Raw genomic sequence first — 25406 nt, 5'->3', positions numbered from 1 at the left:
TCAAGTGCCCCCCCCCACACCCACCGATCGCCCCCCCAGTCCTCCGTTATGGGGTCCGGTCCCCTCCGTCCGCCTGCCGGCTCCCCCGTCCTCCTGTCCGCTCCCTCCTTGCTCAGATTCCCCCCCCCTGTGCTCCGATCACCCCCCCTGTGCTCCGATCCACCCCCCACCACCCCTTCATACTTACCGATCCTCCCGGTGTCCGGCCGTCTCCTCGCTGGGCGCCGCCATCTTGGAAAATGGCGGGCGCATGCTCAGTGCGCCCGCCGAATCTGCCAGTCGGCAGATTCCTTACAAGTACATTTTGATCGCTGTGGTAGGTTCTATCACAGCGATCAAAATAAAAAAAATAATAAATAACCCCCCCCCCTTTATCACCCCCATAGGGACAATAATAAAATAAAGAAAATTTTTTTTTTCTTTTTCCACTAGGGTTAGGGTTAGAACTAGGGTTAGAACTAGGGGTAGGGTTAGGGGTAGGGTTACTCTTATCAGAGCGAGACAGGAGGGTTATGCTGTTGGCATCAACCACAACCAAAGTACATGTAAATAGTGGGCATAATATATCCTGTTTATACAAATGTTATGCATGAGGGCGGAAATATATTATATATCTCCGTGCGTTCTAATCAATTTACTGTACGGTAAACCACTGTGTGAAAAAGTGTGCTTCTGGATATCTTGACGTCTGTGACGGCGGCAGAGTTGCTATATATAAGATGGAGTGGGCAGGAACATTTTCTGTTCTGACATTGTAGAAAAAGCGCATGCGGACGATGCCTGCACGGACAAAATTCTGTGTTACCACCGCACGTGCGCCCCCTGCAGAGAATGTCTGCGACGCAGTTTGAATGCGCGCGCGCGAATAGCTGCGCTCTTGCGCGTGCGCAGGTGGCATGTCAGCTCTGTTGCCACAGCGCGTGCGCTCCCTACAGAGATATCCGATGTTATTTTTGGAGATGCGCACGCGCGTCTAGCTGGCCCCTGCGCACGCGCAGACTCCATGGCCGCCCTGGTAGTATATGATCAGCGGTGTACGGGTGACGCCTGCACTCCGTGTCCGCCTGACGCCGTCTTATTACATCACATATACGTCATCATCATCACTGTGGATGAGGCCGGAAGCACATGTGATCAGCATTGTGGAAGTTATCCAGGTGATATTGGTTTGGCATTTAATAACAGTCCATAAAACGCACAGACCGGGCACTTGTCGGTAAGCGCTACACAGATAGGGGATTGGCCCGGTGGTGCAGCTATCCATACCGCTTAAAATGATGAGAAACACATGAAAGCTAAGTAACCCTTTGATGTTTTGTTTGTACTCCTGATGAACCTCTTCAGTAAGAAGGAGGAGGGGAAACGCGTTGAGTGAAAGGGGATTCTTTTCAGTTAAGATGGTATATTTTTGACTGAGTGAAAAGGAAGGTATCTTATGCAAATATATTGAACGGTATCTATCAACCGGTTGGTTTCTCTGACATTGTAAAAAGTTCATCATGGCAATGTGTGGCTATATGAAGTATGAGTGTGTAGCACAATAATTGTCCTCTTACAAATATTGGGACAGCATTTTTGAGAGGGGTTCCCAATATATTTAACCAACTAAGATAATATGTATGCAGATGCTTCCATGAGGGATTTTTTATAATATAGCACTGTAGCACTTTCTCCTACTTCAAGCTTATCCAGTTATTAAAAGACTATTATATTTAGTCAGACAGTCGTGTAGGTTCACCCAGACATTGTTATCAATTCAATCTATTTTTTGTGCACCCGTATGGATGATCTTTTCAAATCCCGCTTTCCAGACAGGGTTCTGTAGGGGTAGCAGGGTGAGCCGACGAGGAGCGGGGGCGCCATTGCGCAGGGTAATAGGGTGCCAACCTCCGCAAGTAGGCAGGGTGCATTCAGTGAGTGTAGGGCTTGGCACTGTCCCGGCCTTTCCTGTGGTTTGATTGTGTTTTGGTGAAGGTTTTAGTAAGTGCACATTTTTGGTCTCTTTTAATCAATTAATTGGTTTAATAAAGGTTAATTTTTAATATTTTTTGGGGAGGTTTTCTGTGAGCAGTTTTTCATTTACCCCAATATTACCTTTCTCTGTGAAAAAAGGGTAGGGTTAGGGTTACGGGTAGGGTTAGGGGTAGGGTTATGGCATGTGCACACAGAGCGGATTGGCCACGGATCCGCAGCGGATTGGCCGCTGCGAATTCGAAGCAGTTTTCCATCAGGTTTACAGTACCATGTACACCTAAGGAAAACCAAATCCGCTGTGCCCATGGTGCGGAAAATTCCGTGCAGAAACGCTGCGTTGTATTTTCCGCAGGATGTCAATTCTTTGTGCGGATTCCGCAGCGTTTTACACCTGTTCCTCAATAGGAATCCGCAGGTGAAATCCGCACAAAAAAACACTGGAAATCTGCTGTAAATCTGCAGGTAAAACGCAGTGCCTTTTACCTGCAGATTTTTCAAAAATCGTGCGGAAAAATCTCACACGAATCCGCAACGTGGGCACATAGCCTTAGGGTTAGGGTTGGAATTAGGGCTAGGGTTTGAAATAGGGTTAAGATTAGGCTTGTGGTTAGGGTTATGGATAGGGTTAGGGGTGTGTTGGGGTTACAGTTGTGGTTAGGGTTGGGATTAGGGTTACGGTTGGGATTAGGGTTAGGATTAGGGTTGGAATTAGGGTTACGGGTGTGTTGCGGTTAGGGTTGTGGTTAGGGGTGTGTTGGGGTTAGGGTTGTGATTAGGGTTATGGCTACAGTTGGGATTAGGATTAGGGGTGTGTTGGGGTTAGTGTTGAAGTTAGAATTGAGGGGTTTCCACTGTTTAGGCACATCAGGGGTCTCCAAACGCAACATGGCGCCACCATTGATTCCAGCCAATCTTGCGTTCAAAAAGTCAAATGGTGCTCCCGCCCTTCCAAGCCCCGACGTGCGCCCAAACAGTGGTTTACCCCCACATTTGGGGTACCAGCGTACTCAGGACAAACTGGGCAACAACTGTTGGGGTCCAATTTCTCCTGTTACCCTTGCAAAAAGAAAAAATTACTTGCTAAAACATAATTTTTGAGGAAAGAACAATTATTTTTTATTTTCACGGCTCTGCGTTATAAACTTCTGTGAAGCACTTGGGGGTTGAAAGTGCTCACCACACATCTAGATTAGTTCCTTGGGGGTCTAGTTTCCAAAATGGGGTCACTTGTGGGGTGTTTCTACTGTTTAGGCACATCAGGGGCTCTGCAAATGCAATGTGACGCCCGCAGACCATTCCATCAAAGTCTGCATTTCAAATGTCACTACTTCCCTTCCGAGCCCTGACGTGTGCCCAAACAGTGGTTTACCCCCACATATGGGGTATCAGCGTACTCACAACAAACTGGGCAACAAATATTGGGGTCCAAATTCTCCTGTTACCCTTGTGAAAATAAAAAATTGCTTGCTAAAACATCTTTTTTGAGGAAAGAAAAATGATTTTTTATTTTCACGGCTCTGCGTTGTAAACTTCTGTGAAGCACTTGGGGATTGAAAGTGCTCACCACACATCTAGATTAGTTCCTTGGGGGGTCTAGTTTCCAAAATGGGGTCACTTGTGGGGGGTTTCTACTGTTTAGGCATATCAGGGGCTCTGCAAACGTAACATGATGCCCGCAGACCATTCCATCAAAGTCTGCATTCCAAAACGTCACTACTTCCCTTCCGAGCCCTGACGTGTGCCCAAACAGTGGTTTACCCCCACATATGGGGTATCAGCGTACTCACAACAAACTGGGCAACAAATATTGGGGTCCAAATTCTCCTGTTACCCTTGTGAAAATAAAAAATTGCTTGCTAAAACATCTTTTTTGAGGAAAGAAAAATGATTTTTTATTTTCACGGCTCTGCATTGTAAACTTCTGTGAAGCACTTGGGGATTGAAAGTGCTCACCACACATCTAGATTAGTTCCTTGGGGGGGTCTAGTTTCCAAAATGGGGTCACTTGTGGGGGGTTTCTACTGTTTAGGCATATCAGGGGCTCTGCAAACGTAACATGATGCCCGCAGACCATTCCATCAAAGTCTGCATTCCAAAACGTCACTACTTCCCTTCCGAGCCCCGGCATGTGCCCAAACAGTGGTTTACCCCCACATATGGGGTATCAGCGTACTCAGGAGAAACTGGACAACAACTGTTGGGGTCCAATTTCTCCTGTTACGCTTGCAAAAATAAAAAATTCTGGGCTAAAAAAATATTTTTGAGGAAAGGAAACACGTTTATTATTTTCACGGCTCTGCGTTATAAACTTCTGTGAAGCACTTGGGGGTTCAAAGTGCTCACCACACATCTAGATAAGTTCCCTTGGGGGTCTAGTTTCCAAAATGGAGTCACTTGTGGGGAGTTCCTACTGTTTAGGCACACAGGGGCTCTCCAAACGCGACATGGTGTCCGCTAACGATTGGAGCTAATTTTCCATTCAAAAAGTCAAATGGCACGCCTCCCCTTCCGAGCCTTGCTGTGCACCCAAACAGTGGTTTACCCCCACATATGAGGTATCGGCATACTCAGGAGAAATTGCCCAACAAATTTTAGGATCCATTTTATCCTGTTGCCCATGTGAAAATGGAAGAATTGAGGCTAAAAGAAATTTTGTGTGAAAAAAAAGTACTTTTTCATTTTTGCGGATCAATTTGTGAAGCACCTGGGGGTTTAAAGTGCTCACTATGCCTCTAGATGAGTTCCTTGGGGGGGTCTAGTTTCCAAAATGGGGTCACTTGTGGAGGAGCTCCAATGTTTAGGCACACAGGGGCTTTCCAAACGCGACATGGTGTCCGCTAACGATGGAGATAATTTTTCATTCAAAAAGTCAAATGGCGCTCCTTCCCTTCCGAGCCTTACCATGTGCCCAAACAGTGGTTTACCCCCACATGTGAGGTATTGGTGTACTCAGGAGAAATTGCCCAACAAAATTTAGGATCCATTTTATCCTGTTGCCCATGTGAAAATGAAAAAATTGAGGCTAAAATAATTTTTTTGTGAAAAAAAAGTACTTTTTCATTTTTACGGATCAATTTGTGAAGCACCTGGGGGTTTAAAGTGCTCACTATGCTTCTAGATAAGTTCCTTGGGGGGTCTAGTTTCCAAAATGGGGTCACTTGTGGGGGAGCTCCAATGTTTAGGCACACGGGGGCTCTCCAAACGTGACATGGTGTCCGCTAAAGATTGGAGCCAATTTTTCATTCAAAAAGTCAAATGGCGCTCCTTCCCTTCCGAGCCCTGCCGTGCGCCCAAACAGTGGTTTACCCCCACATATGAGGTATCAGCGTACTCAGGACAAATTGGACAACAACGTCCGTGGTCCAGTTTCTCCTTTTACCGCTGGGAAAATAAAAAAATTGTTGCTAAAAGATCATTTTTGTGACTAAAAAGTTAAATGTTCATTTTTTACTTCCATGTTGCTTCTGCTGCTGTGAAACACCTGAAGGGTTAATAAACTTCTTGAATGTGGTTTTGAGCACCTTGAGGGGTGCAGTTTTTAGAATGGTGTCACTTTTGGGTATTTTCAGCCATATAGAACCCTCAAAATGACTTCAAATGTGAGGTGGTCCCTAAAAAAAATGGTTTTGTAAATTTTGTTGTAAAAATGAGAAATCACTGGTCAAATTTTAACCCTTATAACTTCCTAGCAAAAAAAAAAATTGTTTCCAAAATTGTGCTGATGTAAAGTAGACATGTGGGAAACGTTATTTATTAACTATTTTGTGTCACATAACTCTCTGGTTTAACAGAATAAAAATTCAAAATGTGAAAATTGCGAAATTTTCAAATTTTTTGCCAAATTTCCATTTTTTTCACAAATAAACTCAGAAATTATCGACCTAAATTTTCCACTAACATGAAGCCCAATATGTCACGAAAAAACAATCTCAGAATCGCTAGGATCCGTTGAAGCGTTCCGGAGTTATTACCTCATAAAGGGACACTGGTCAGAAGTGCAAAAAACGGCAAGGTCATTAAGGCCAAAATAGGCTGGGTCATGAAGGGGTTAACCAAATTACCAGAAAACATGTATTTTATAACAATAGCAATATTATGAGCTGGACAGGGGTTTGTGTTTTCCTGCCAGAATGTGTCTCTATAAATCAGGCGATTCTGTACACTTACGTATTCCTTTTTTTTTTTTTTTCTCTTCAGTAAATCTGCAAGAATTTGTTTCCATAATGACTGGTGACGAATAATCAGAAGTCAAGATCTGGATTACTTCAAAGCAGCCTGGCGCTTGCAGGGACGACGGACCTAAGGACCAATATCAATGCTAGAGGCACGTTCACATTATGTCAATGCTCTGAGCACTAAGTCAGGGGGTTATGCGCCCCTCTATGTGTCCATTCACTTTAATGAGACAAACTCTGTTCAAAAACTGACCTTGAGGCTGCTGTTTGATCTGCTTTGTGGTTGTTTGTCTCTCTAGTGGGACACAATAGAGATGTAACCCTCTGACGACCACCACAATAGAGCGTTCACATAAGGTGAACCCAGAGTCAGTGTTTGTAGCATGTTATGTTTTACATAGAATTTTTTTTGACAATTTTGGGTGTAGTATTTGTTTTTGTAAGATATTTTTTATGCAGCTTTAGAATTAAATTTTACTGCACTTTGCAATTATTTTATGTCTCTTTACTTCACAATTAGAAAAATGTTCTATTAAATTCATGATTCAAAGGTTTCTATAAGCCGTCACACACTCTGAATAGCATCAACAGGGTTTATCAACCAACATAAACAAAACCATTTACAATTTTACTAATATTGGAAACGTTTTGAACTAAAAGGGCATTGTTCCCAGGACTCCTATAATGCAACCTTTATACATGTTCTGATGAGCAGAGGAGGTTGATGCCTTCTTACTCCACTTACGAGCCACCTCTCCTGTGACCATCCTAAACTCCCACCACTTAAAACTGCTCATTTAATCTTAAAACCTGTTACAGCCCACCTTAAGAGACTAGTCAGACTTATTGTTTATTGACGTATCCGGTTACATGCTGCCCATAGGACTCACTCGAAAAGGAAGGAAAAGACAGTTATACAGTGAGTGAGAAGCATAGAACCATAAAAACAAGATAGAAAACAGCAGTCTCACCTCTGGGCTGGATTCACTGCTTCACTGCTCAGTACTTCTGTATAACATCCTCTATGCCTCTGAGGGTGTGCTACAAAGAGATAGCGGAGCAGAATCTCCTTTTCTGTGAGTGTGCAGTGTATGGAAGTCATAAGGCCGTGTTCTCAGTATTTTACCTCATTATTTGTGAGACAAAATCAGGAGTGGGACAATCGGAGGAAGAGTATAATAGAAACACGTCACCACTTCTGTATTTTTCACCCTCTCCTGGTTTTGGCTTACATATACTGAACGTGCGAACGTGGCCAAATAGCTAGTCTCTACCCACTCACTCAGGGAATATGGACAGTTCAAGAGCCGGCAGAGGAGGAAACTCTTGAAATTTTAAAGTTTTCAAGTCTTAATGGCCAGAAAGATTTATTCCTTCCATCACAATTTATTGGCAGGTATGCTTTACCTTTTTATTACACCAAAATACTGGTTCTAAATAATAGAAAATGAGTAACCCTGAGCGTCCGATAAGGCAGTGTAGGATATGTGATGATCAGTTTTGGAAAGAAAGATGCTCTATGCCAGATAAAGAGGAGATTCTAAGTATGTATTCTGAATGTGTATGTATAATTGTGCCGCTGTCATTCATAGCGTGTACACGTGAAGCAGGAGACCGATAGATTGTTCTTGTTCCTATCTATGCATAGATACTGTGTATGTTGTAAAATATTTTGTTTCACCCATAGCATATAGTCTGTGGGAGTATTGACTTTTTATTCATTTGGCGGTCTGTCTCTACATAAGGCCTCGCTCACACTAGCGTGTAATCACTGCATTCTGCAAGTGCATCTGCTAGTCGGACCATGCACACCTATACAAGTCTATGCGTGCGTATAAAACATCAGACTGCACTCTGATGGCATCTGAGTGCAGTCCGATTTACATAAAACAGAGACCATGGAGAAATGATGTTCTCCATCTTCTCTGCACCTGTACTGTGATTCTCTCATGCGAGAGAATCTGATCACACTCAGCTCAAACTCGTCACACTTTGAGACGGGTGTCATTAGCATTATTGGCCCGATTCTCTCACATGAGAGAACATAAACAGCCGTCTGACTGCAGCCTTCATCACAGAAACATGTTCAATTTTTACCGTCAATTTAAATGAAAATTACACTAAGAATTCTAAGGATCTGTGAAAATTATGTGCAGCACATGGATGGCATCAGAGTGCAGTGCATGTGCTGTCCGTGATTAACATTGTAATGGATAGGAGAAGCTTTGTAATTTATTCATATGTGAATATCACTCATGAAACTAATGGTAAAATTTGACACTGATGAAACTGACCATTTTTCTTGAATTTGTGAAAAAGCATGGACGTCTGAATGAGGCCTAAGAGATCTATTTATTGTATGCAGTTAGTATTGTGAAATCTGCTGATAGACCCTCTTGTAGGCTGGAGTCGCACTAGCATATAAAAATGGGACTGATTTTGATCCAGAAAAGTAGGACAAGTGTCATGTCATAATGTAAAGCGCTGCGGAATATGTTGGCCCTATATAAATAAAATTATTATTATTACAATGCAATTTTTCTCAACTAGCATCCGTATGACGTGTTTTTAATATCATCTTTTACATGCTGGAATACTCTATTAGTTAGAAAACTGCCGGTAGCTTTAAATTACATAAAGCAATTTTCTATACAGATAGAATAGATAGATGTCCTGTAGACATATGATGTCACAATCGCCTATATCTAATAAACTTTCACCCTTTAATGCCTTTCATGTGGCACTAAAGGGTGATTAGCCTTATTAATCCTATTAAATAAATTACTAATTTGAAGAATTGACATGGGGTACCCCTATTTTTATAATCAGCCAAGGTAAAGCTGACAGCTGGGGGCTTGTATTATCAGTGTGATAATGTCCCTGGTGATTGAAGGGACAAAGGTGACGCTGACCACTGTCCAGAGCTTCTCCTTAGATTGCCTGCGACTGGGCTTCATTGGAAAGACTTCAATTTAACTACACTCCTCAATATTGAAATTGCATCACAAAAAAAGTCATGAAATTATGAAAATCATGGGATCTATAGACACGGTGATGATCTGCAAATAAATGGAAACAATTTCCAATACAGTTACTTACACGCCTTCGCATCCCATCAATAAGGTTGTTAAAACACCACTCCAGCGTGCTTTTTAATTACAGCCCTGGAGTGCTTCTTCTAAGGTTCTGCACCTATTGTTCTACTTGCCTGCCTTCACCTTCACCGCCACTCCATATGGTCTCCAGCAGTTTGTGATCTTCCAGATCATGTTTGCTGGAGCGAGCCGGAGGTCACTTTTCAATGTAATTCTGAGAGCCTCATTCTAGCTCTCATAGACTTGCATTAAGAGATTGTGACCATTACTACTGACTTCCGGGCAGTCAGAAATTGAGGTCACAAGAAGATGGTGGCGCTGATAGAAGGTGAAGACAGTGGCGGGTAAGTATAAGAGCATGAACCTTAGATTAGAAGCATAATCCAAGTAAATAGCCGGCACTCGCATCTTCATAAACTGTTTATTAAAGCCAACATTTAAAAGCAGCAATGTACAAGACACCGAAAAGCTAAATGGCAAGTGGATAACACATCCAAGCATCCAGGCAACGTGTTTCTGACGTACATGGTCCTTTGTCCAATTCTGAATGAGCATGAACGAACGGCAAAGGATATGAAAACACAGCTTGATTAAATCAACAAACAAGTGAGTACAAATACATAAATCACATACCGAAAAGCAAAATAAAAGAAACGTGTATAAAGACGTATTATAAAAGTGTATATTTCATGGAAATAATGCAGGCCTGCAAGAGTAAAATTGCTTGAAAAGTAACAGGTCATTTTTTATATACCGCATTTTTTGCATTATAAACCACACTTTTTCCCCAAAAAAATTTGGGTGGAAAATGGAGTTGCATCTTAAAATTAAAAGGTAGCTTACCTGGGAGAAGTGGTGGAGCATGGTCACAGGAGGCAGGGTTGGTGCTGCAGGAGTGGGACGATGCCCCGGGCTGGGAGGAGGGAGTGTCCCGGCGATGCAAGGCTGCAGGCCCTGGGCTTTCATAAAATGTCAGCTGGGAGCGGAGCTTGATTTCCCCTTTCCCTTGATTTCCTTGCGGCGGGCTTGGGGAAAAATGGCTGCTTGAGACGGTGCATGCGCAGATTGAGATCTTGGGAGCTGTCACTGACAAAATGAAATTATTTAGTCAGGGACTTCGACCTTCTTAAATATTCTGCAGAACTTTTGGGCTCTAGACTAAAGGAAAAGAACCTGCTAGCTCCTGGTACCTGTTTTTCATGATATAGGAGCACAGAAAGTGCTTCCTTCCATATATTTCTCTAGTATATTGCAGTGATGTTCCCGGAGTGATTTTAAATTTTTCCATTGAGTAGAATGTGAGTGAGTGGAGACTCTTTATTGATTCATCCAAAAAATGTCTGAAAGCTGTGGTCTGCATAATGGCAGCAAGTATGCTTCCCGTTGTGTAAGGCATTTTGTGCACTTGTTTGAAAGCTATGAAGATTTGGGCTTCCATCTCAAGAAACTTAACTACGAGGATCAAGGATGGTCAATGTGTGGTGATTTGAAATTCCCTCTTAGCTTCTTCAGCATCAAGGAGGATGCACAAACTACCCATGCTTTTTATGTGAATGGGCCAGCTGGGATAGGACTCATCACTGGAGCCAAAAAAGTTGGCCAATGAGAACATCTTTGGGACCCAGACCCAAGAACATACAGGTGCTCTTCACAAAATTAGAATATCATTAAAAAGTTAATTTATTTCAGTTCTTCAATACAGAAAGTGAAACTCATATATATAGTCACTACAAACAGAGTGATCTATTTCAAGTGTTTATTTCTGTTAATGTTGATGATTATTTATTTATTATACATTTTTATAGCGACATTTATTCCATGGCACTTTACATGTGAAAAGGGGGCAAATATAGACAAAAACAATAAACATGAACAAAAACAAGGCTTTTACAGGTACAAAAGGAGGGAGGACCCTGCCCACGAGGGCTCACAGTCTGCAGGGGATGGGTGAAGATACACTAGGAGAGGGTAGATCTGGTTGTGCTGTGGTTCAGTAGGTTGAGGATCACTGCAGGCTGTAGGCTTGTCAGAAGAGGTGAGTCTTCAGGTTCTTTTTGAAGGTTTCTATGGTAGGCGAGAGTCTGATGTGTTGTGGTAGAGAGCTCCAGAGTATGGGGGAAGCATGGGAGAAGTCTTGGATGCGGTTGTGGGAAGAAGAGATAAGAGGGGAGTAGAGGAGGAGATCTTGAGAGGATTGGAGGTTGCGTGTAGGTAACTATCGAGAGACCATGTCACAGATGTATGGAGGAGATAGTTTGTGGATGGCTTTGTATGTCATCGTAAGGGTTTTCAACTGGAGTCTCTGGACGATAAGCCAGTGAAGGGCTTGGCATAGGAGAGAGGCTTTGGAATAGCGGAGAGACAGGTAGATTAGTCGAGTGTAGGATCGATTGGAGTTGTGCAAGAGTGCTAGAGAGAAGGCCAGAGAGTAGGAGGTTGCAGTAGTCAAGGCAGGAGATGATGAGGGTGTGCACTAGTGTTTTTGTGGTTTCGTGGTCAAGGAATGCACGGATCCGGGAAATATTTTTGAGTTTGATATGGCAGGAGGAGGCAAGGGTTTGGATATGTGGCTTGAAAGAGAGGGCAGAGTCAAGGATCACCCCGAGGCACCGAGCATATGGGACTGGGGAAAGTGAGCAGCCATTGACATTGATGGATAGGTCTGGTGGAGGGGAAGAGTGAGATGGGGGAAAGATGATGAATTCTGCTTTGTCCATGTTCAGTTTTAGAAAGCAAGCAGAAAAGAAGGCTAAGATAGCAGACAGTGGAATTTGAAGGATAACTGAATCAGACTAAAGTCTGGTTCAGACCCATGGATTTGAATATATCTGGGATTAATACTGCTCAGCTGTGAGAGAATGTGGGTGAGTGGGGCCAGAACACATGTTCACAGTTAAGCAAAGGTCATAAAAGCAGGGGGGAAGGGTTACACTAACCACTCAGATATGCCTGCAAACACGGGCAGTGAAATATATTGTGGACACAGTGATGGGGTAAGCACAGCATACCATAGAAAATCAATGCAATATTCAGAGACATTCAGGAGCTAGGGAGAGCTGTGGACATTCAGTTCATACCTGTGGGAAGAGAAGAACAACTCGAGTTAGATGGTGATGATGATAATATTGTAGCAGTGATGATTGGCCAAATGCATTCTAGAATTCAAGTCTAATTCATAGTTATGTAATTAGAAATCTGTAATTTGAAAGATGCCTGAATCAGACTAAAGTCTGGATCAGACCCATGGCTTCGAATATATCTGGGATTAACACTGCTCAGCTGTGATTATTATGGCTTACTGCCAATGAAAACCCCAAAATCATTATCTCCATAAATTAGAATAATTAAGAAAAAACACCTGCAATGGCTTCCTAAACGTTTAAAAAGGTCACTTATTCTGTATCAGTAGGCTCCACAATAATGGGGAAGACTGCTGACTTGACATGTCCAGAAGGCAGTCATTGACAAAATTCCACAAGGCGGGTAAGCCACAAAAGATCATTGCTAAGGAAGCTGGCTGTTCACAGAGAGCTGTATCCAAGCATATTAATGGAAAGTTGAGTGGAAGGAAAAAGTGTGGTAGAAGAAGGTGCACAAGCAACCAGGATAACCACAGCCTTGAAAGGATTGTTAGGAAAAGGCCATTCAAACATTTTTGGTTGATTCACATGGAGTGGACTGCTGCTGGAGTCATTGCTTCAAGAACCACTACACACAGACGTATCCAGGACATAAGCTACAAGTGTTGCATTCCTTGTGTCAAGCCAATGCAGACGAGCTGAAGGCTGCTATCAAAGCAACCTGGGCTTCCATAACACCTCAGCAGTGCCACATGCTGATCGCTTCCATGCCACGCTGTATTGATGGCTGTATTGATGCAAAAGGAGCCCCGACCAAGTATTGAGTGCATTTACTGAACATACATTTCAGCAGGCCAACATTTCAGATTTTAAAATCATTTTTCAAGCTCGTGGTATAAAGTATTCTACTTTACTGAGACAATGACTTTTGGGTTTTGATTGGCTGCAAGCCATAATCATCAACATTAACAGAAATAAACACTTGAAATTGATCACTGTGTTTGTAATGACTATATAATATATGAGTTTCACTTTTGTTTCGAAGAACTGAAATAAATTAACTTTTTGAAGATATCTTAATTTTGTGAGAAGCACACCTGTAGCTGCAGTAAGTTTAGTTGATCCCACTAAAGTTCTCCTGCCCCGAATCCGCATTAACCCCTTTCTGCCCTCAGATGGAATAGTACTTCTGAGGGCAGAACCCCCGCTTTGATGTTGGCTACGGCGGTGAGCCCGCATCAAAGCAGGGACATGTCAGCTGTTTTGTACAGCTGACGTGCCCACAATAGGCGCCCGCGCCTATTAACTAGTTAAATGCTGCTGTCAAACTATGACAGCGGCATTTAATAAGCGCTTCTGGCCATCCGGCCGGAAATGCACGCACCAGTGACCCCTGTCACATGATCAGGGGTCATCGGTGCGTCGGCATAACAACCAGAGGTCTTGAGACCGCTAAGGTTGTTGATGCCGGATTGCTATGAGCGCCACCCAATGGAGGCTATTGAAGCATGCCAATATAAAAAAAATAATTTTTAAAAATATGAAAAAATAAAAATAATATAAAAGTTTAAATCGTCCCCATTCAAAATAAAACAATAAAAAAAGAAACTCATACATATTTGGTATCACCGCGTTCAGAATTGCCCAATCTATTAGTAAAAAAAAGGATTAGCCTGATCGCTAAACGGCGTAGCGATAAAAAAAATAAAAAGGAAAAACGCCAGAATTACATTTATTTGGTTGCCACGACATTGCATTAAAATGCAATAACGGGCGATCAAAAGAACGTATCGGCACCAAAATGGTATCATTAAAAACATCAGCTCGGCACACAAAAAATAAGCCCTCACCCAACCCTAGATCATGAAAAATGGAGATTCTACGGGTATTGGAAAATGACGTTTTTTGCTTTTTTTTTGTAGCAAGCTTTGGCATTTTTTTTACCACTTAGATAAAAAAGAACCTAGACATGTTTGGTGTTTGTGAACTCGTAATGACCTGGAAAATCATAATGGCAGGTCAGTTTTTAGCATTTAGTGAACCTAGCAAAAAAGCCAAACAAAAAAAACAGGTGTGAGATTGCATTTTTTTTGCAATTTCACCGCACTTGGAATTTTTTTCCCCTTTTCGAGTACATGACATGGTAAAAGCAATGGTGTCCTCAAAAGTACAACTCGTCCCGCCAAAAATAAGCCCTCACATGGCCATATTGACGGAAAAATAAAAATGTTATGGCTTTGGGAAGAAGGGGAGCGAAAAACGAAAATGCATAACCGAAAAAAGCTGGGGTCATGAAGGGGTTAAATCAAGGCGTAAAAAACATAAGCCTCAGCCATTGGATTTGAAAACATTTTTACAAACCCAGATTTTGCATATCTGTGTAGTAAAGAATTAGATTGGATCTTTTATTTAAACTCATAGGGTGGGAGGTCTTAAGCATTAATATCCAGTATACCTCCCTATTCAACAAAGCTCTCCTCCAGTCTACACCCCAGGTAGGTATGTTAACCCTTTCTATTGCACAAAAAGAGAACAGTGTGAGATTGCCTAAGGGAATTTGACTGAAATGCTTTTAAACATTAGATGAATTGGTTGTGTTTGAAGCGAAAGACTCTCTAATATGCTCGCTTATTGTTTAAGTTTTCTAATTCTACGTCCAATATAGGATAAATTACATATTTCACAATGAGCACAATATACTACAAACCTGGAATTACACTTAATGAATTGTTTTAATTTATAAATAGTGTTGAGCGATACCGTCCGATACTTGAAAGTATCGGTATCGGAAAGTATCGGCCGATACCGGCAAAGTATCGGATCTAATCCGATACCGATACCCGATACCAATACAAGTCAATGGGACTCATGTATCGGACGGTATCCCTGATGGTTCCCAGGGTCTGAAGGAGAGGAAACTCTCCTTCAGGCCCTGGGATCCATATTAATGTGTAAAAGAAAGAATTAAAATAAAAAATATTGCTATACTCACCTCTCAGACGCAGCCTGGACCTCACCGAGGGAACCGGCAGCGTTCTTTGCTTAAAATGCGCGCGTTTACTTCCTTCTGTGACGTCACGGCTTCTGATTGGTCGCGTGCCGCGACGCGACCAATCACAGCAAGCCGTGACGTAATTTTCAGGTCCTCAATGCCTAATTCTAGGCATTCAAGATTTTAAAATTACGTTCCGGCTTGTGATTGGTCGCGTCGCGGTCACATGGGCGACGCGACCAATCACAAGCCGTGACGTCACGGGAGGCAGGAAACGCGCGCATTTTAAAATTACGTCACGGCTTGTGATTGGTTGCGTGCCGCCCATGTGACCGCGACGCAACCAATCACAGCAAGCCGTGACGTAATTTCAGGTCCTGAATGCAGAATTAGACATACAGGACCTGAAATTACGTCACGGCTTGCTGTGATTGGTCGCGTCGCGGCCACATGGGCGGCACGCGACCAATCACAAGCCGTGACGTCACGGAAGGAAGTAAACGCGCGCATTTTAAGCAAAGAACGCTGCCGGTTCCCTCGGTAACACATTAATGTTGTTTCGATACCGATACCCGATACCACAAAAGTATCGGATCTCGGTATCGGAATTCCGATACCCGCAAGTATCGGCCGATACCCGATACTTGCGGTATCGGAATGCTCAACACTATTTATAAACGCTATTGTCTATGTTAGAGGGCAGACAGACGGCCGTATTTCTCAAGCGTTGATCGCATTGGAATTCTTGGGCTGACTGACGACTCTTCTGACCTGAGTGTAACCGCACCATAGAAATATATTACGCTGCCAGGCTCAGGTCAGGAGATGTGCTGGGCCAGTCTGTGCACTATGATGCGATCCTCGCATGAGAAATAAGGCCGTCTGTCTGCTCCCTTATTGCGGATCTCCATAGTCTTAACTGTGTATTTACAACATGTACTGTCCTGTGTTAAACATTTATAAAAACTGGTGGTTTTGAGCCACGTAGAATTGCGGCTTTTATATCTGATCATGCTAGGAGATAAAATGTAACCCAATGTAGGGGCTCTCCTAATAGAAAAACCACATCCATCATGGACAATAGAAGTACCGTATATACTCGAGTATAAGCCGACCCGAGTATAAGCCGACCCCCCTAATTTTGCAACAAAAAACTGGGAAAACTTATTGACTTGAGTATAAGCCTAGGGTGGAAAATGCAGCAGCTACTGGTAAATTTAAAAAAAAAAATAGATACCAATAAAAGAAAAATTAATTGAGACATCAGTAGGTTAAGTGTTTTTGAATATCCATATTGAATCCGGAGCCCCATATAATGCTTCTTGCAGTTCATTATGGCCCCATAGATGCTCCATATAATGCTCCATGCAGTTATGGCCCCATAGATGCCCCATATAATGCTCCATACAGTTATGGCCCCATAGATGCCCCATATAATGCTCCATGCAGTTATGGCCCCATAGATGCTCCATATAATGCTCCATGCAGTTATGGCCCCATAGATGCTCCATATAATGCTCCATGCAGTTCTTTATGGCCCCATAGATGCCCCATATAATGTTCCATGCAGTTATGGCCCCATATAATGCTCCATGCAGTTATGGCCCCATAGATGCTCCATATAATGCTCCATGCAGTTCTTTATGGCCCCATAGATGCTCCATACAGCATTGTGCCACATGTAATGATGCTGCTGCTGCAATAAAAAAAAAAAAATCACATACTCACCTCTCGTCGCTGCTCCTCAGCATCCCGTCTCTCCGCACTGACTGTTCAGGCAGAGGGCGGCGTGCACACTAATACGTCACCGCGCCCTCTAACCTGCACAGTCACTGCAAGAGGAGGAGAAGATGGAGCGGCGCCCAGCGGATGGAACGGGGACAGGTGACTATGAAATACTCACCTGCTCCCGGTTCTCCTGACGCTGTCCCTGCCTGTCCCATGGTACCGCAGCGTCTTCCTTTAATGAGCGGTCACCGGTACCACTCATTACAGTAATGAATATGCGGCTCCACCCCTATGGGAGTGGAGTCCATATTCATTACTTTAATGAGCGGCACCACGTGACCGCTGAATGGAGGAAGAGCTGCAGCGCGGGAGACCATGGGACAGGCTGGGACAGCATTAGGAGCGCCAGGAGCAGGTGAGTATGCGACGGTCCTCTCTTCCTCTCACCCGCCGACCCCGCCGCTGACCATGACTCGAGTATAAGCCGAGAGGGACACTTTCAGCCCCAAAATATTGGCTGAAAATCTCAGCTTATACTCGAGTATATATGGTAAGTTTATTATTATTATTATTATTATAGCGCTATTTATTCCATGGCGCTTTACATGTGAGAAGGGGTATACATAATAAAAACAAGTACAATAATCTTAAACAATACAAGTCACAACTGGTACAGTAGGAGAGAGGACCCTGCCTGCGAGGGCTCACAATCTATATGGGATGGGTGAGGATACAATACGTGAGGGTAGAGCTGGTTGTGCAGCGGTTTGGTCGATCAGTGGTTACTGCAAGTTGTAGGTTTGTCGGAAGAGGTAGGTCTTCAGGTTCTTTTTGAAGGTTTCGATGGTAGGCAAGCATCTGATATGTTGTGGTAGAGAGTTCCAGAGTATGAGGGATGCGCGAGAGAAATCTTGTATGTGATTGTGGGAAGAGGAGATAAAAGGGGAGTAGAGAAGGAGATCTTGTGAGGATCGGAGGTAAGTACCAGGAGACGAGGTCACAGATGTATGGAGGAGACAGGTTGTGGATGGCTTTGTATGTCATGGTTAGGGTTTTGTACTGGAGTCTCTGGGCAATGGGGAGCCAGTAAAGGGATTGACAGAGGGGAGAGGCTGGGAAATAGCGAGGGGACAGGTGGATTAGTCAGGCAGCAGAGTTTAGAATAGATTGGAGGGGTGCAAGAGTGATCGAGGGGAGGCCACAGAGCAGGAGGTTACAGTAGTTGAGGCGGGAGATGATGAGGGCATGGACTAGGGTTTTTGCAGATTCTTGGTTTAGGAATGTACGGATCTGTGAAATATTTTTGAGTTGAAAGCGGCAGGAAGTGGAAAGGGCTTGGATATGTGGTTTGAAGGAGTGATCAGTGTCAAGGATTACCCCGAGGCAGCGAGTTTGTGGGACTGAGGAGAGTGGCCAGCCGTTTACTGTAATGGATAGGTTCATTGGAGGAGTCGCTTGAGATGGGGGAAAGATGATGAATTCTGTTTTAGTTACATAGTTAGTAAGGCCGAAAAAAGACATTTGTCCATCCAGTTCAGCCTATATTCCATCATAATAAATCCCCAGATCTACGTCCTTCTACAGAACCTAATAATTGTATGATACAATATTGTTCTGCTCCAGGAAGACATCCAGGCCTCTCTTGAACCCCTCAACTGAGTTCGCCATCACCACCTCCTCAGGCAAGCAATTCCAGATTCTCACTGCCCTAACAGTAAAGAATCCTCTTCTATTTTGGTGGAAAAACCTTCTCTCCTCCAGACGCAAAGAATGCCCCCTTGTGCCCGTCACCTTCCTTGGTATAAACAGATCCTCAGCGAGATATTTGTATTGTCCCCTTATATACTTATACATGGTTATTAGATCGCCCCTCAGTCGTCTTTTTTCTAGACTAATTAATCCTAATTTCGCTAATCTATCTGGGTATTGTAGTTCTCCCATCCCCTTTATTAATTTTGTTGCCCTCCTTTGTACTCTCTCTAGTTCCATTATATCCTTCTTGAGCACCGGTGCCCAAAACTGGACACAGTACTCCATGTGCGGTCTAACTAGGGATTTGATTTGTTTTGTCCATGTTAAGTTTTAGAAATCTAGCAGAGAAGAAGGATGAAATAGCGGACAGACATTGAGGGATTCTGGTTAGTAGGCTGGTGATATCTGGTCCAGAGATGTAGATCTATGTGTCATCAGCATAGAGGTGATACTGAAAGCCATGAGATTCTATGAGCTGTCCCAGCCCACAGGTGTAAATGGAGAAAAGCAGTGGCCCTAGGACTGAACCTTGCGGGACCCCAACTGATAGGGGGCGAGGTGAGGGGGTGGTGTGTGAGTGGGAGACTCTGAATGTCCGGTCTGTTAGGTATGATGAGATCCAGGATACGGCCAAGTCTGTGATGCCAAGGGATGAGAGGGTCTGTAATAATAAGGAATGGTCCACTGTGTCAAAGGCAGAGGACAGTTCCAGGAGGAGGGGGACAGACTAGTGTCACTTGCTCTTGGCGGTTAATAGGTCATTGGTGACCTTAGTTAGGGCAGTTTCAGTGGAGTGGTGTCAGAGGGAGCAGGAAGAGAGATGGGAGGGACAGTTCAAGATGGACGTGTTGTTCCAGTAGTTTTGAGGCATAGGGGAGAAGTGATATAGGGCGATAGCTAGATACAGAGGATAGGTCAAGAGAGGGCTTTTTGAGGATAGGTGTGATTGAGGCATGTTTAAAGCTTTAGTGGAAAACACCAGTTGTTAGTGATAGGTTGAAGAGATGGGTTAGGGTTGGGATGAAGACTGTGGCGAGATTTGGGATGAAGTGGGAAGGGATTGGGTCAAGTGAACAGGTGGTGAGATGCGATCGTGAGAGTAGAGTGGAGAGTCAATCTTCTGTAATGGTGGAAAGGTTGGTTTAGGAGGTGGAGAGCTGGGCAGTTGGGAGGAAGGGCTCTGGGAGTTGTCAACCAAAACTGTCTCTGATGTTATCAATCTTCTGCTTGAAAAATGAGGCAAAAGTCTTCAGCTGAGATGAGTGGGGAGGAAGGAGGTGCTGGGGGATGGAGGAGAGAATTGAAGGTGTTGAATAACTGTTTAGGGTTGTGAAACAGGGAGGATATGAGAGATGAGAAGTAGGTTTGTTTAGCTGTGGCGAGTGTGGCCTTGAAAGTAGTGAGGGACTGTTTAAATGCGATGAAGTGCTCTTTGGAGTGGGATATTTTCCATCTCCGCTCAGCAGCCCTGGAAGCTTGCCTCAGTTCTTTGGTCAGGCTGATGTGCCAGGGCTGTCTGTTGATTTTGCGAGCTTTGGTATGTGTGAAAGGGGCAACAGATTACAAAGCTACAGCTTTTGTGGTGTTATATAGAGCGGCAGCATCAACCACATTGTGTAGGGAACTTATTTCTGTAAGAGGGAGAAGGGATTCAGAGAGTGAGTGTAGATCGAGGTGTTTAAGATTTCTGCGAGGGTGTGCAAGTTTGTGGGTTGGGGGTTGTAGACAAGGAGTGGAGAGGGAAGAGAATGTGAGTAGGTTTATCGTCTTGTGAAAAAATTGGGAGGTACCTATTAATGATCTTTTTGATTTGTGGGAATTCTTTTAGTAATTAACCACTGCTGAGCAATAAGAACATAAAGGCTCATGTAAGTTTTGTCAGAAAACCTCTTGATGATCCCCAAGACTCTTTGGAGGATACTCTGTGGACTGACGAGAAAAATTGAACGTTTTGGAAGGTGTATGTCCCATAACATCTGGCGTAGAAGTAACACAGCATTTCAGAAAAGGAACATTATACCAACAGTAAAATGCTGTGGTAGTGTGGAGGTCTGGGGCCGTTTTGCTGCTTCAGGACCTGGTAGACTTGCTGTGGTAAATGGAACCATGAATTCTTCTGTCTACCAAAAAATCCTGAAGGAGAATGTCCGACCATGTGTTCGTGACCTCAAGGTGAAGAGCATTTGGCTTATGCAGCAGGACAATGATCCAAAACACACCAGCAAGTCCACCTCTGAATGGCTTAAGATAAACAAAATTAAGACTTTGGAGTGGTCTAGTCAAAGTCCTGACCCTAATCCAACTGAGACGCTGTGGCATTCTCCGAAACCCTCCAATGTTTCTGAATTGCAACAATTCTGCATGAATGAGTGGGCCAACATTCCTCCAGAGCAATGTAAAAGACTCATTGTCAGTTATTGCAAATGCTTGATTGCAGTTGTTGTTGCTAAGGGTGGCCCAACCAGTTATTAGGTTTAGAGGGCAATCACTTTTTCACACAGAGCCTTGTAGGTTTGGATTGATTTCTTTTTAACTTAATAATAAAGACCTTTATTTAAAAACTTATTTTTTGTGTTTACTCTTGATATTTTTGTCTAATATTTTAATATTTAAATTTGTGTGGTTATCTGAAACATTTAAGTGTGACAAACATACAAAAGTATAGGAAATCAGGAAGAGGGCAAACACTTTTTTCACACAACTGTGTATATACAGTATATAACATTTCCTTCTCCTTACCTTCAGGTGGTGTGTCTCTGCTTTCTTTGCTTGAAGGCAATAATCTTTTGTAGATCTTGGTGGAACTTTCATGCAGGCACCACCTTGTCAGCTTCCTCTGTGGATTACTCACCAACATACACTCACATACAGGTGGGTGACCCCACGTTCCTTGAAACTGTTATCCCATTCATATACACTGTGTGCAGAATTATTAGGCAAGTTGTATTTTGATCATTTTGATTTTTTATACATGTTGTCCTACTCCAAGCTGTTCAGGCTTGAGAGCCAACTACCAATTAAGTAGATCAGGTGATGTGCATCTCTGTAATGAGGAGGGATGTTGTCTAATGACATCAGAACCCTATATAAGGTGTGCTTAATTATTAGGCAACTTCCTTTCCTTTGGCAAAATGGGTCAGAAGAGAGATTTGACGGGCTCTGAAAACTCCAAAATTGTGAGATGTCTTGCAGAGGGATGCAGCAGTCTTGAAATTGCCAAACTTTTGAAGCGTGATCACCGAACAATCAAGCGTTTCATGGCAAATAGCCAACAGGGTCGCAAGAAGCGTGTTGTGCAAAAAAAGCGCAAAATAACTGCCCATAAATTGAGGAAAATCAAGTGTGAAGCTGCCAAGATGCCATTTGCCACCAGATTTGCCATATTTCAGAGCTGTAACGTTACTGGAGTAACAAAAAGCACAAGGTGTGCGATACTCAGGGACATGGCCAAGGTAAGGAAGGCTGAAAAACGACCACCTTTGAACAAGAAACATAAGATAAAACGTCAAGACTGGGCCAAGAAATATCTTAAGACTGACTTTTCAAAGGTTTTATGGACTGATGAAATGAGAGTGACTCTTGATGGGCCAGAGGCTGGATCAGTAAAGGGCAGAGAGCTCCACTGACTCAGACGCCAGCAAGGTGGAGGTGGGGTACTGGTATGGGCTGGTGTCATCAAAGATGAACTTGTGGGACCTTTTCGGGTTGAGGATGGAGTGAAGCGCAACTCCCAGACCTACTGCCAGTTACTGTAAGACAACTTCTTCAAGCAGTGGTACAGGAAGAAGTCGGTATCGTTCAAGAAAAACATGATTATCATGCAGGACAATGCTCCATCACATGCCTCCAACTACACCACAGCGTGGCTGGCCAGTAAAGGTCTCATGAAAAATAATGACATGGGCCCCTTGTTCACCTGATGTGAATCCCATAGAGAACCTGTGGTCCCTCATAAAATGTGAGATCTACAGGGAGGGAAAACAGTCCACCTCTCGGAACAGTGTCTGGGAGGCTGTGGTGGCTGCTGCACGCAATGATGATCGTAAACAGATCAAGCAACTGACAGAATCTATGGATGGAAGGCTGCTGAGTGTCACCATAAAGAAAGGTGGCTATATTGGTCACTAATTGTTTTAGGGCTTTGTTTTTGCATGTCAGAAATGTTTATTTCTAAATTTTGTGCAGTTATATTGGTTTACCTGGTGAAAATAAACATGTGAGATGGGAATATATTTGGTTTTTATTAAGTTGCCTAATAATTCTGCACAGTAATAGTTACCTGCACAAACAGATATCCTCCTAAGATAGCCAAATCGAAAAAAAAAACCCACTCCAACTTCCAAAAATATTAAGCTTTGTTATTTATGAGTCTTTTGGGTTGATTGAGAACATAGTTGTTGATCAATAATAAAAATAATCCTCTAAAATACAACTTGCCTAATAATTCTGCACACAGTGTATATATATATATATATATATATATATATATATATATATATATATATAAACCCTCCTCACATGTTCAGTATATTAGAATAAAATGTGCTTCAAGACCAGTAGTAATAATAGATTGTTGTAATTTGCACTAAAGGCCACAAGATGTCCCTGATCCCACAAGAATAAACCTACAGCTAAGGAGTCCTAATCTGAGACTACATTTACAGCAATTCAGTTTTAGTCTCCACTTGTAATTTAGTGCAACAGCAAATATCCTATGTTTCTAGTAACATAGATACAACTGACAAGTATTTATTACACTTCAGAAACGTGAGAGGTTTAAAACATAACTTTTATTTCAATTTTAAAAAGTAAATATATAAATATCCCAATCAGAACAGGAAAGGATCCTATATATTTCTACTTGAACCAATACCATCCTCCTTAATTATACAATGGCTCTAGACAAAACATCACACTGATGCAAAACACACAAATAAATGTTAACATTTCAATCCTGTTTGGATATGTGTCAATTAATCCATAAATACAATTACAATAAATCAAAAGAGAAGATAGAGACAATGGTTATCTATTATCAATAAAATGGGGATCAATGGGGATATTATTACAATGACAGCACACGCAGGGATTCATGGGGCTTATTGTGGACGGATCCCTGTAGGACTAGGATCCCGCACATCCCATCACCTGGGCATATAAATAGCTGCACCTTCTACATGATTACCAGTACGTATAATACGTGACTAAAGACACAATTTCTATTGATAATACTATTTACTATCCACTTGTAGCTTACAAGTCTTAGACATTCCTAAGTATTCATTTACTTACTCTTAATATCTACTCTTAATATCAACAGTGGGTATTCAGACCCCTTTAAATTTTTTCACTCTTTGTTTCATTGCAGCCATTTGGTAAATTCAAAAAAAGTTCATTTTTCTCTCATTAATGTACACTGCACCCCATCTTGACTGAAAAAAAAAACAGAAATGTAGAAATTTTAGCAAATTTAATAAAAAAGAAAAACTGAAATATCACATGGTCATAAGTATTCAGACCCTTTGCTCAGTATTGAGTAGAAGCACCCTTTTGAGCTAGTGCAGCCATGTGTCTTCTTGGGAATGATGTATAACTAGTTTTGAGTAAAATAAGGTATATTAAGAAACAACCTATCTACATTACAATCAATGTTATTCTTTAGCTAGCAGATAAGATGATGCAAATAGTTAAAAAAAGTTTTTAAAAATGTAAAAAAAAATAAAAAAAATATAAAAGTTCAAATTACCCCCATAAACCTCATTCAAAATAAAACAATAAAGAGAAAAAGATACACATATTTGGTATTGATGCGTTCAGAATCGCCTGATCTATCAATATATGAAAATAATTAACTTGATCGGTAAATAGTGTACCGAGAAAAAAAGTAAAAAACGCCAGAATTACGTTTTTATAGTCACTACAACATTCAACATTACATTAAAATGCAATAACGGGAGATGAAAAGATCGTATCTACACCAAAATTGTCTCAATAAAAGCGTCACCTCGGCACGCCAAAAATAAGCCCTCACCCATCCCCAGATCACCAAAAATGGAGACGCAACGGTTCTCGGAAAATTATGTTTTTGGTTTTTTTTAAATATTGGATTTTTTTTTCACCACAGCAGCTCATTCACCATTGGTTCTCAGCCTGGACGGTCGCATCTTGGCACCGTCCAGGTTGAAAGCTATTTCTCTCCCAGACATGGATAACAGCGTGGGACAGAACGACGGATAGATGAGGGATATTGTTGTTTTTTATTTTTGTTTTATTACTGGAGAACGAGGGCTTCGGTGGAATAGGTGATAGGTGAGTATCACTGTGTTTGTTATTTTTAAATAAAAAGGAAAAGTGTGTTTTGTTTTATTTCTAATAAAATACTTTTTTCTGGCTCTGTCTTTATTTACAATACAACTATAGGATTAATACTGGATAGGTGTCTTATAGACGCCTCTCCATTACTAAGGCGTGGGCTTGATGTCACCTGACAATACAAAGGTTACATCAACCCCAAAAATATGAACCCCACTTGCCACCGCTACAGGGCAAGTGGGAAGAGCCCGGGAAAAGCACCAGAATTGGCGCATCTAATAGATGCGCCTTTTATGGG

General features: G+C 42.4%; 1 protein-coding gene across 1 annotated transcript in view; it reads left to right on the top strand.

Annotated features, from left to right (window-relative positions):
• The window catches only part of CETN3 (centrin 3), a 46014-nt gene extending 39375 nt beyond the window's left edge, over nt 1-6639 (top strand). The window contains exon 5 of the mRNA XM_077288950.1: nt 6172-6639. Within this exon, the coding sequence (XP_077145065.1) occupies nt 6172-6215 (44 nt within the window). The 3' untranslated portion in view covers nt 6216-6639. The remainder of the gene's footprint in view (nt 1-6171) is intronic.
• Nucleotides 6640-25406: the final 18767 nt, after the last annotated feature.

Source organism: Ranitomeya variabilis, chromosome 1, assembly GCF_051348905.1.
Source record: "Ranitomeya variabilis isolate aRanVar5 chromosome 1, aRanVar5.hap1, whole genome shotgun sequence".
Classification (NCBI taxonomy): Eukaryota; Metazoa; Chordata; class Amphibia; order Anura; family Dendrobatidae; genus Ranitomeya; species Ranitomeya variabilis.
Note: the sequence above shows the minus strand (reverse complement) of the source record. Positions and strands in the feature narration are given on the sequence as shown.